This window comes from Rissa tridactyla, chromosome 2, assembly GCF_028500815.1.
Source record: "Rissa tridactyla isolate bRisTri1 chromosome 2, bRisTri1.patW.cur.20221130, whole genome shotgun sequence".
Taxonomy (NCBI): Eukaryota; Metazoa; Chordata; class Aves; order Charadriiformes; family Laridae; genus Rissa; species Rissa tridactyla.
Window position 1 is genome coordinate 35,215,127 of NC_071467.1, and position 12,577 is coordinate 35,227,703.

A 12,577-nucleotide genomic window follows, 5' to 3' on the forward strand; every position below is an offset into this window, starting at 1 on the left:
ACCATGTAGTTTATTTGTTCAGTATGAGTATGCGTGCTTTTTACCAGCCAAGCTAACTGGTGACTGAGGGATTGCTTATGCCTTCCAGTACATCCCTGGAAACAAGATACGCTGTCGTAATACCTGAATTACGTGGGATTTTCTTTGTGTGTCTGTCTCAAATGATGTTACAATTTCAGCCAGCAAATGTGTATGTCATTGCGGTCAGCAGGACTTCTCTCATTTGAAATTGTGCATGCTTTACTGTTTTTATCAAATGAAACTGTAATAACACAGCTCAAAAAGTGTGCGCTCATTGGAAAACACATTTTACAGGAACTGCTTCTTCTGATAATTACATATTTGGCGACAGAGGGTGAGGGGGTGAAGAAAAGCTATTTTCCCATCTGCAGCAAATCCTGACAGCCGCTTAAAAACAACAGTAATGAGGGAGAGAAAAAAGAGATATTTGTGAAGGTTTTAGATATTAGTTTCAGATAAGCATGCCACAGGCGAGGCCTTCCTTCATTCATTTCGGTTTGCAGGGGAGGGGGCTGTGCGCAGCCCACGGGAACTCCTGGCAAAATACAGGTATCTCAGGACTTGTAGGTCTCACTGAATATTTTAAGCAAGAAATACTTAGTGACTGGTTTACTGCACAGCATTCACACCATTCACGCTCCGGACAGAGCCAGGAAATGAAGTAAAAAAAGTATCAAAGTTACTGACCCGATAAATTGAAGAAAAGGGAAACATTCAGACCAGCCTTCACCAAGCCCAAGTAATTCACCTCATCCTAAGTAGACTCCTCTTTGCTGTAGAGCCCTAAGTATGGGCTCGGGAAAGTTTGGAAAGGAAAAAAGTTAAATGATAACTGTTGTCAACTTCAGACAACAGCAGAAGAGAGGAAAGCCTTCTCTAACAGCTCTGTCCTGAGAACAAGACACACGGAGCAAATCTCTGCCTTCAGCTGTGCCCTTCACCCTATGGTATCACTGCAATTTTCTGGGTAAATTGTTTCCTATTGGTCTTAGACCTTATAAAAACCTGTCTCCTCTTGTCCATGGGGGAACATGGCACGGCAGCCACCGGAACTGCAATAAGTGGAAAGCTTCAGGCATGTGCAGGACAGAACTTCAGGCCTTTGAAAGGTCTTTGCTTTATAAAGTTGTGGCTCCTGCGTTCTGCCTCCAATCCTATCTGCTGGTGCGCGTAATCATAACCCTTCAGATGATCTACACTATGAAAGTCTGCAATGCAAGCCAGTGAATACATATGTTTATCTGTAAATGTCCCTATTTAGATAGAGAAACTCTATTTCTACCTTTACCTATACTGTAAATTTTCTGTAACATCTATAAGGCATTAAAATGTGTGCTTATAAAAAATCAAGCATGTGAATGTCCCTGATTTCCCGGAGGTGTTAGTCTCTCCTACTAAACAAAACATTTCTTCTAACACCCCAAATAATTCAGGGCAGCAAAAATCTCAGAATACTTTGTCACTAAAAAACTGTTTTGAGGCTCCACCAGGTAGTTGCTGGACACTGTGAAATGGGTACACAGGGACATCATACAGTAAGACTCTTCCCTAAACCAGTAATACTATTTGAAATAAGAAAAATAGGAGAAGAAAAGTGGGAATTGGTTATCAGGCTCTCTCCCTGCTCTTTGATTGATATTTTAGATTAAGAGGAAACTGATTGCAACTCTAGTAACTTGTTTCAAAGGTGAACAGGAGCTGCGGCGGTACTCGATCACAGGCTGCTCCTGGAATGGTCTGTGGACTGAGCACAAGCACAGATGCTTTGCCATTGCCACTTGGATGTCATCGCGGCTTCTTGTCTCCACCATAACGCAGCTCTGCTTCTTATATTTTTATTGGGTTTTGATGATTTTGCTTTAGATTGACAAACCAGCTGTACTGAAACCAATTTTTAAATGGAGTATCTACATATTTGGATGTGGGGTTTTGGTGTAGTTTTTTTTCTGATACTCAGTTTGAAAAATCTCTTTGTGTGTAAAGTGAGATTAAAATCTTCACTTCTGCTGATTTCCATACTTGGCACTTAGCACCCTAAAAAAGTTTTGTTATGGTTTTTCATTTTTCCAGGCGTTTGGAAGCAATCTGCTGGACACAGCATGACCTGGCGGCCAGGGCAACACGCACCTTCAACACCGGCCCGTTCATTAGAGAAAAGTGTCTGAACACTCACTGAGCAACTGCTGGCTGGGGGCTGCGGATGAAAAGTGGACATGCCATCCTGATGTTGTAAGGAGGGCACCTGTCTGAAGGCAGGCAGCATTTGGACACTGCACCGGCCGGCTGCCTTTCACCGTACAGCGGCACCAAAGCACCATGAGGTCTGAAAGGACCCCAGCTCTCTTCCTAAGGACCAAACCTTATACTCGATCAAACCTGACCAAAAGTCTTAGGTGTGGAGGCACAGCCAAGAGGGAAGGCGGGTACTGAACATTGGGCTGCCCAAGAGGCAGAAGCCACAGCTGGAGCTTTAGGCACGCTTTTGGTAACTGAGAAAAAGATCAACCTGTTGGGCAACGACCATTCTCCTGCTTATGAAGGAGACAGCTTGTGTAGTCTCTGCCCCCTGGACTCCGAGCAAGAGCTAAAACCACACTACGAGGTTGTGGTTACAGCTCTGGAAGGTGAAATTCAGCCATACCGGATCAGCGTAACTGGAAACACCTTTGGATTTTATTCACATCAGCTAGCACCACGTAACAAATCGTTACTCCTCTGATTCAGCTCAGTGCAAATGGAGCAGAACCTTGGGAACCCTCTAAAGATAATCAGAAAATAACAGGAGAATAAAAACCATTTCTCAACTTGACTGTACAAAAAAGTTTTATTTAAAAAAAAAAAAAAAAAAACAACAAAAAAAACCCAAACCAACAGGGTTCCCAGATCCAGTTGCTATTATATTTTAAACTGAGTACTGGTCAACTTCCAATTCTTACACTTCAAAACTTCTTGTATTAATTTATCACAGTCTGAAGGAATCCGCTTTTTCATAACTCAAGGCACAGCACCGAAATGCAGCCCTCAGCCTGACATCCAGTCAGGGTTATTCCGTGGATTAATCAGGACGCCCAATTCCCAGTGATTTTGCATGCATTGGCTGAGCACCTGATTACAGCAGTGTTATAAATGGATAAGACTATCCATCATATAGCTTTCCAGACAGTACCTGACGTATTCTACCTCAGGAAAATTAATGAGGTTATTATTTGTCAGCTCGTATTCCAGTTGCTTGCAGAAGCAACCTCCATGCTCTGGAATTATTTGAAATGTTTGCCCCAGTCAGAAAGAGTCTTGTTTTACTATCATGGTGAAATTCAAGCATATGACCATATTATTCTCAGAATCATCAGAGAATCCTTGTAAAATAATGCTATAATCGCCCTAAAAGCAAGCAAGAAAAAAAAAGAAAATTAGTGCATAATTCTGCTTGTTCATGTCCAAGATGGTTCTGGTTATTTCTGTTAAGACGTAAAAAGAAAGATTCCCATCAGGGACTGTAATCATGGGTATATTCAGATATATGTATACACAAAAAAATATTGTTCAACTTTCTTGTCATGAGCGGGGTACTAAGGAACAGCAGTAGGCTGTCCTTGCCAGGGGCCTCTCTCAAACCAGTGAGTCCTGTGCTCCCGAGGGTGCCTGCTCCCCCTTCCAGAGCCCTTCTCTTGGGTAATGCTTTCCACAATTCTCCACAAGTGGGAATTACCTGAGCTGATACGCCAGGCTGCGTTCTCCAGCAATGGGCCTTTTTCTGTCCCCACTGTGAGGCATTAACCCTATTAGCCCTCATAGCTGACAGCTAGCAAGGATTCAGCCCTACCAACGCTTCCATTTTCTGCTTCCTGCCCCCTTTTTGCCCCAATACCCACAGGCAGACCATAGGTAGCTGCAACAACAGCCTCCGTATTTTACAGCCAGTCCCAGGGAAATCCTCCAGGCTACACACCACACGGCTTCTGACCAGTCTTGTAACAGTTTGCTGTACTGGACAGTCACGGGTTTAGCTGTTGTCTCGCTACCCATCTTCACACCCTCTCACAGACAGATTTTTGTAGGCACTGGGATAAACAATAGCTTGGTGGCCCTTACTGAACCCAGGTCTTACCCTACCTTCTTGGACATCTGCCACCTTCCTCTTCTGATATGGCAAACTGGGAGCTGAAGGGCTCTTAGGACTAAGCTAAAGACTGGGAGGCGTGCAAGAGTTTCCTGTTTACTTTAAAGGCTATGATTAGGGTTGGTTCCTGGTCTGGCAGAGTCCCATCAGGAAGCACCAAGTCTGCCACAAGCACCTCATCTATAGGAGGACTGCTTACGGCAGAGGAGATTCCTGTCTACTACCAGCTCTGGGGCTAGAAGAGCTGCTGGGCTTGAGTTCAACACTGTTAGAGGCCCATGAGCTTTGAGTTAAGGGGAGGCTGGAGATTTTGTGCCAGTAGGAGCTCCTTAGTGACATTTGTGGGGACTAATAGGGATGGTAAGACTGACATTAGGGTCTTGGGAAGGCTCATGTGGCTGACGAGGCGGGTGTTGGATGAGAGGGTGCTAACCTGAGGACTGGTGCTGCAGTGCTTTTACTTTTGGATATTGTTATCCCTCTTCAAACCTTTGGAAAGGGTTTCAGGGAGCAACAGACCAGCGTGTGAAAAGAACGTACAATGAAGAATGAAATGGGCGGAAAGAATATGGATGGATTTACTCAAACAAGTAAAAGGAAACACAATAATTTATCAAACAAAATGCAATTATTAAGGTGACATTAACTAATACTTTCGGTCTTGTCTTTTATAAGATAAAGGAGGAATAATAGAGGAATAATAACCTGAAGACATTTAGCATTTCAGAGCTGCTACCATTCCAAAGTCATCACTTCAAGCATGAAAAAGTTTTCTGACATTTCCTTTTGCTGATTTTTAGAGTTTCAGCGAACATATCTTCCCCGAAAATATATACAAGTAAGTATGTTATTTTACTACTGTTATTTCTTTACATAAAATACTGAAAAGTACCTTTGGAAACGTTATTCTTGCACCTTTAATGTCAAACTCTGTTGCAATTGTTTCTGTAAAACAGGCATAATTATAATATAAGTGGTTACTTAATCATAAAGCCATCAATCAGATTTCCTAAATAACTTCAAAGCAATATGGTATATCTCTCAGCAGCACCACCAATGCCATTCACCCTTCCAGTGATAAAGCCCTCACCTGTTTCTTCTCCCAGAGCTCTATTTGTCTAAACCACATGTTAGAAAATAGAAATTAACCACAGTGCCCCTGCAACATCTCCTGCAGACCCATCCTCCTGTGATAACTCCAATAATTTAACTTGTAATAGTAGTTCAGCTGAATGACAACCGAAGAGAGCTGTTATTCATTTTTTAAAGAAAGGAAAACACGAATGGCGTATTTTGATGTCCCTCCTGGTCTTTTTGGCTTTTAGTCTGACATCCAGTCTGAATTCTCTGGATCTGGGTCTGCATCGGGATAATTTTGGTTAGCCCCTACAACAGGATTGACTCTTCTCTAACTAAAAAAGCATTATTCATGGATGTAGAGAATCTCTTTAAAAACCCACCCAGACACATATGTAAATAAATTGTGTTCTGGATATTAGTAGTGCCCCTCACTCCTCTCACGTTTTGCGTGCAGTCCAGTCAAATGCAGTCTTTCCATGTCATTTTAGAGATGTTGACAATAAAAGTGTCATAATGAGATGAAGGATATTAGTAATCCTAATTTATAGAGATGGGAACTGCAGTACATGGATGTTAAAGTGTAGAATTTGGAAATTCTCTATTCTAGTGGGGTCCTGGCACTGGAGAACTGCCTCTTCTGAAGTCTGCTGCCTGCCAAGCAAGGTGAAGGGGTCTAGGCTCTGTAAAGAAAACTCTGTCTGCATGGGTTGATCTATCAGTATTTTCAGAAATCTGCTTAGTGGTGAAAAAGGGCTGCCAGGATATGGCCCTGTTGTGGAGGGAACCTGCCAGGCAAGGGAAAGGCACCGTGTATTTTCCACACTGACCTCCTTTCAGCGTTGAGCACTCTGCGTATTCGTCATCAGCTCCGCTGCAGACGACTTCTTTCCAGTGGAGCGCTCTGGCACCTTCATACCAAACGTTGAAGACAACTTTCAAAAAGGTGATGTCACTTCCTAGTTAAGAAGGTGGGAAGGAAAAACATACATGCAGACATATTATTTTGATAAAAATTAGATTTCTCTGAAATAGAATATTTTTTAAAGACTCCCCCCAAAACCAACAAAAATGCATATCTTGAAAACTGTTACTTCCAGAAAAACAAAAAGCTGGTTTTCAACAAAAAGCACTGGTCTTAAAAAATATTTGAGTGAACAATTTCAAAATTTATTTTAACTTCTTCAGCAAAGACAAAAGAGTTCACTCGGCTCCAAAACTAACCCAAATAAATACTCCGATGAGGACTCTAGTTTTAAGCAGGTGTTGCAAACAAACTGTCCTGAATACTGGTAGCCACCATAAAGATATCTTTCTAGGGAAGCAAACTTAGTCCAGCTCCAGAGTTTTCACTCAGAAGGTGAAGTTTATGATACAGCCACTTCATAAGTAACTCAAGTTGACAGCTTAAAGCTGGGTCGAAAGATTAAAGTTGCGTTTGAATACAAAATCCAGTCCCATCTCCAGCTTCTGGAACGTGCATATTCTTAGTAGAAGCCCTGCCATGCTTGGATAGCCTAATGATATTCTCTCTCCTTAAAATGTCTTGGATCTTCTCAGGCCAGAAGAGATTGTGTGCTGCAAATCTTGTCTGCTTCTTCCAGGCAAATGCATGTGCACCTAAACCGTCTCAGATTTGCATGTACAGTGCCTGTTACTGTGCAGAGCTCTGGTAATGGCTCCAACAAGTAAAACTCAAACACGCTTATTTCCACAAATCATCATTTCTGTCCAACACTGTAATTCACCTATTCCGTTTTTAATCACAGAAACTGACCTCCCAAAGCATTTGGCATTTAGGATGAAGTGTCTCAGCTTTTTGCACTTGCAGAATATAATTGTCTAGTCAAGAGGGACTCACTTGGAATCCAGGAAAGAGTCGCCTTCCAGACGGGTCTGTTCATGGTGCTGCAAGGTGTCAGGTTAAACATGAAAGCATGAGCTGTAGAATCTACAGGAAAAAGTATTTCATATTGGTAGTGTGAATAGGCTTCTCCAGGAAAACAATAAAAACGTACATAGGTACATGCTCACTATAAACATACACATTTTAAAATGTATTTAATATTAGGTATACACTATAAAATTTTCTCATATAAATATCCATAGTAAATATTAAACATGTTTTTAATTACATTTAAAATTGTTTATATGCTTAGAGGGCAAAACCAATATAATATTTCTTCAAGTAGCAAGAAAAGTTAATTATTTGGTTGATGATATTTTGCACACAAAACTGAGAGGCCAAAGTACCTTTATTTCTCTTTTGAAGTTATACAAAGTTTTTATTAGCATCAAGCCAGCATGGTCCTCTGCTGAAAATATCCCTTATTATGTTAACCATGGAATCTATGTAAACTTGATGACGACAGCTAAAAATGTTTTTAATGTACCAGCATATTTTCCAGGATAATGTAAATGAGACTTTGAGTAGATTTTCTTTGTGAGTGACCCGACCCACCTAGCATTGTACAATGCACCGTGTCAGATGCAGTGTGATAAAGCATCATACAACCTGTATCTCATCCAGTTTAGAGCCCATTAGCTGATATTTTAATTTTTAAAAAAAATTAATCCTTTGGAAGCGTTTCCAGTCAGTATTTTTATTTATTTTTACTTTCATTTTTAGAAAGAAGTCTGTTCAATTCAGCTTGCTTCTGCCCTCTCTGGTGTGCTGATGCTGAAGAAGTGCCCTGCTTGCTGGGGGCCTGGGGGCAGGCTGGGACAGGGGGATGCTCCCCGTGCTAATCCTGTGGGAGCCAACGGGGTGGCAGGGTCATTGACAGTGAGGGATTCCGCCTTGTGTTTTGGGGATTAAAGCAAGGGGTGTGCAAAGGGAAAATGGCTGATTGTTGGTAACCAGCAGTCAGCGGCTCACCTCGGAGCCCACTACGCATGGGAAATTGCGACAGAAAAAAGGGCAAACAAAACTCACTGTGGTCTCCACGGTTTGGTTTGCACGATGAAGTACCACCACTTTTAGCCTCGTTATTTTTTTAACATGAGTACTAATGTAAAGCAAAGTACCCAAAATAAACATCCCCTCCTGACCCTCAGTTTATATAGCTATTTAACAGGTGATATACACTAGTAATGCACATAGATTTTCAAAAGACATGGGCCTTTCCTTGCGAAATATCTCCTCCAAACCCACCTTGTGGCCACGGGGTCCACATGGGCACACCGAGCCTGTTCAACATGGACACCAGCGAGGTGCCAAAGTTCTTTCAGAATGGACCAAAAAACCTCAGTGAACTAGATTAGATAGATCCAGTGGCCTACAACACAGACACAGCAAGAAGGGGCACGCCATGTTGTCCCACAGCCTGGCTGATCCTCCAGCCTGGCAGAATATCACACTCCTTTTTTTTTCCGTATACTAAAAGCTTTTCATTGTAATATATTGGTTAAATCAATGTGGATAACTTATGCAATACAGTACTTGCAAAACAAGTTTAAATCCCTCATCTTCTAATATTTCCTGAATCAAACCATGCCTGCTTTATTTGGGAGTAAACTTCTCTCTTAGCTGCTGCAACCAACGTTGTGGTAATATTTATGCCTATGCAGTATAATTCTTATAATAGGGTAATTAATAACAGAAATATACTCCAGCTGAACTTCTTTTTATTTTTCTGTATTCATCAAAGAAACAAATTTGAAAGGAAGTTCACATTTTCTCAGACTACAGTAATTATTGTGCAAACACCAGTAAGAAAAGAATAAGCTATTTTTTACTTACCACAAAAAGTATATGACATTTCTAGATCTGGCGACGTACAAAGAAATTCACTGACTCCAGGGGTGAATAAAATGAAAAAAAAAAGTCCAAACATGGTTACTTTTTTGGCTCGGTATCCGATGTAATAAAACTTTGCTCTGGGAAAGAGGAACAAAAATTCAGCACAGTCATCCTCAGTCACATGTTTTCAGGGACTATTTGGTTATTTTGTCAAATTCTCTGCAATTTAATTAACCCTGCTGCATCACTATCAGTCAACATAACAATAAATTTTGTGAAGAAAAAGAATTTCTTCCTTTGTTGTTACATTTTCCCCAGACGACGCAGCTCAAGCCACGCGTGAAAAATGAAAGAGAAAACTGTGTGAAATGGGGAAGTGAGGAGAAGTAAAATTATGATTACCAGAAGCACGTAAAGGGCAAGTTTAGTTGACTCATCAGACGTAACATTCGTTAAGACATAATTTCAATCACTCACAGAGTTTCCTGTATGTAACAAAGAAGAGAAAAATCCATAAACGATGAAAAACAAGTCCACCCTTATTGATATGGTAGTCAATAAGCCCACTTATTTATTGATATGGTAGTCAATAACTCTCACAAGGTTTCCAAATTAATCTCTTACAAAGCTCACCATGCTTTAAGAACACGCCGGCATTCTGGAGGAGTGTCACGAGATGATGTATTTCCAAACGGAGGTGAGGATGGGAGCTGCATGCGACCATCTGACATGGTATTGAGTAGAACCGCTGATGTCCCACACCATCTCAGCTACCGTCTTCAAAGCTGAAACTTAAAGCACTTCTGGTATTGGATACACCCCTTTATTTCTGTCTGTTAGTGCAATACACAGAGAATAGCATATTTTTCCTGTATCTGCCATAGCAGCTCTGTGGACTAAACTGGGTCAGCTTTTACTGCACAAACCCAGCAAAATTGCAACTTGCAACAACAGAAACAGATCAAAAAAGTCTAATAGCTCATTCAAGAGAGTACACTCACCATCTAACTGACAGGAAACACAATTACATTTTTTTTCTGAATATAATAAAATATGGAAATTTACTGAATTTATGGAAGAATGACTTAGAGAACTTAATCAAATTATTTTCTTGTGAGTTACCTTCTTGATTTGTATGTATGCATGGAGGCTCCTCTTCGATCATAAATTGAATTTGTTATGAAAAAGAAGCAGTGTACAAAATAGACAGGTATTTGGTTTTGTGCTAAGCAGGAAACTCAATACAAATTACCTACAACAACTTAATCAATTGTTCTGACTCTCCCCACTCCCCATCACAGTGCCTAAAAGCTTTTCTTCTCACAAATTCTGTGCACAACAGGGTAATATTTTACATATTTTAAAGATAAAGTAGCAAAAGGTTAAGAAATTTGTTTTCAGAAGTTCAAACATAAAACACAGAAGTTCATTTAGGAACAGTGACATGCACAGAAACTTGACTGATTGCACCCAGAAGAGGGGGAGCGAGTGAGAATGTTACTAAAACTACCTAAAAGTACCAAGTAATGAGTTCATGCAGGTAATAATTCACAAAATAAGATAAAAAATTGAAAACTTAATATGGCTAGAGAGTTCTCTTGAGCATTTCCAAATCTTTCTACAGACCACAAGAAGAGTCCCACCAGCCTGACAGAGTTCAAGACTGAAAGAAACTTCTAACATTTGGCTTTTAAGTGGGAATTCAAAATAATACAACTTTCCTGACAGATCTCCAGGGTACATGCATCGCACACAGATTTTTGCTGTTGTTTAATAGGACACTATAAAACATACAAACCCTTTGTAGTCATAGCAATAATACAGTTCTGTTTCAAAATGGCCACATTTTGCTTAGTAAAATATGTAATGAAATTGAAATAAATTTGGAAGGCTGTAATAGTTGGGAAAAGAAATGGAGTAATGAGACAGACACTAAGGAGTGATGAAGCAGCCCCTAAAGAAGAGCTACCTTGTGCATGTAGAGTCAAAATAAAAAAGGTTCCTTTCAACCACAAAGCCATGGCCACTGATGTGGAGCCAGGCTCTCTGCTGAGTCTTCTGTCAGTCCAATAGATTTAGCAAAAGTCACAGGTCAGTCTGACGTGGGCGTGAGACGGCGCTGACTGTACCCTATTGACATATACCATTACCCGGCTGAAAGCGCGACTGTCCCTCTGCGGCCAGACTTGTCCTTCCTTGGCTGCACCGTGCGTTGGGTGGCTGATGTGCTCATGGGCAGACTGGAAAGGTCGCTGCAGGTTTACAGGATTTTATATAAAAACTCTTTTAACATGAATGAAGACAAGCTCTCTGCTGAACTCGGTGACTTTCTAGACCTGGTTCAAGAATAGGTGGGGTTTTTCAGACACTTGCTGCTGTAAATGATATAGATGAGGAATGAGTCCCCCCTGGTGGCTTAGACAGACAGACACACGGGGAAACATCTGAATCCTCTCCTGTTCCTTATTGCACGTTTACTGCACACATCAAGACTATCCCAATACTTTAAAAAACCAGCATAACTAGGCTCCATTTTAAAAGGGATCTGGCTGGCTAATGGGAAAATGGGAACAATAAGTTCTACTTATCGGGGCTAAAATACCATTTATGACCACGATCATGAAGTCTACAACCTTGACCACTGTGTCTGGTCAAATTGTCCTTAAATCAAAATAACCTCAATCATTTTAAAATCTTTTCAGCAAATTCAGTTTTAGATGCTTGTGGGTTTTGATGCCCATATCAATGCCACTCATAGACCTGACCTCGTCATACTCACTGAAGGCCCAAACTATGGATAAGAGGAGTCTGCTCTGTCTCTTTCTAGTCAGTATGAAGGGCACTGGAGAGGAAGGATACAAACTTCTATATATTTTATTTTTACTAAATATTTTTTCTTTACTATAATCTTTTTCTTACATACTCTGATCCAGAAAGAAGATGAAAAGGAGAGAAAGAGAAGTGGGAAGAGCTATGCAATAGTGTTACTTCACTAGAGTTTTGTGACAATTCATTTCATTTATTTTGAAATCCTTTGCAACTACACTCAGTAGGGACCAACTCCAATAAACAGTACGAAAAACAAATCCAAGTCTAGAAAATTTAGGACTTCATACCTATGACTTTTCATTTTGTTTATATCCAAGATGGTGAGAGTAGAAGTTTAATTCCAAGCCTCCTCATTGATGTGTGGTTAAAATCCTCAAACAAATTTATGATATTTTTATCTTCTTTCTCAATACATCTAAAAAGTGCTTAACTTGTGATTGCTTTTCAAAATAATCACTTTGTATTTGGATTGTTGGCTGCAGATGAGTACTTTGACCAGATAAGCACTTATACGTCACTGAAATCTCCCTCAGGAAAGATTTATAATATATATTATCATAATATTCCATCACAGAAAAATAAATAACAGTATACCAGTACAGCAGAGGAAAGTACTCCATTTCAAAGTGTTAGTCAGACAGAATTAAAAATTATGTCCTAGTTCTTGGCCTGCACCAAAACCTTACAGTAATGGAAAACTCTTTTAAGATGTTAAACACATTTATTCAATAAAGAAAGAAGCAATAATAATTTAATTTTCCTTGCAGGACCATTTGTGACGGTTTTTG

At 40.3% G+C, this 12,577-nt stretch overlaps 1 protein-coding gene across 1 annotated transcript; it reads right to left on the minus strand.

Annotated features, from left to right (window-relative positions):
• Positions 1-2,826: 2,826 nt before the first annotated feature.
• Positions 2,827-9,324, minus strand: LY96 (lymphocyte antigen 96). Its single transcript, XM_054193052.1, is given in 6 exon segments — positions 2,827-3,402; positions 5,034-5,086; positions 6,049-6,177; positions 7,080-7,169; positions 8,961-9,068; positions 9,071-9,324. Coding segments are annotated over 6 exon segments (543 nt in total). The 5' UTR covers positions 9,132-9,324; the 3' UTR covers positions 2,827-3,300.
• Positions 9,325-12,577: the final 3,253 nt, after the last annotated feature.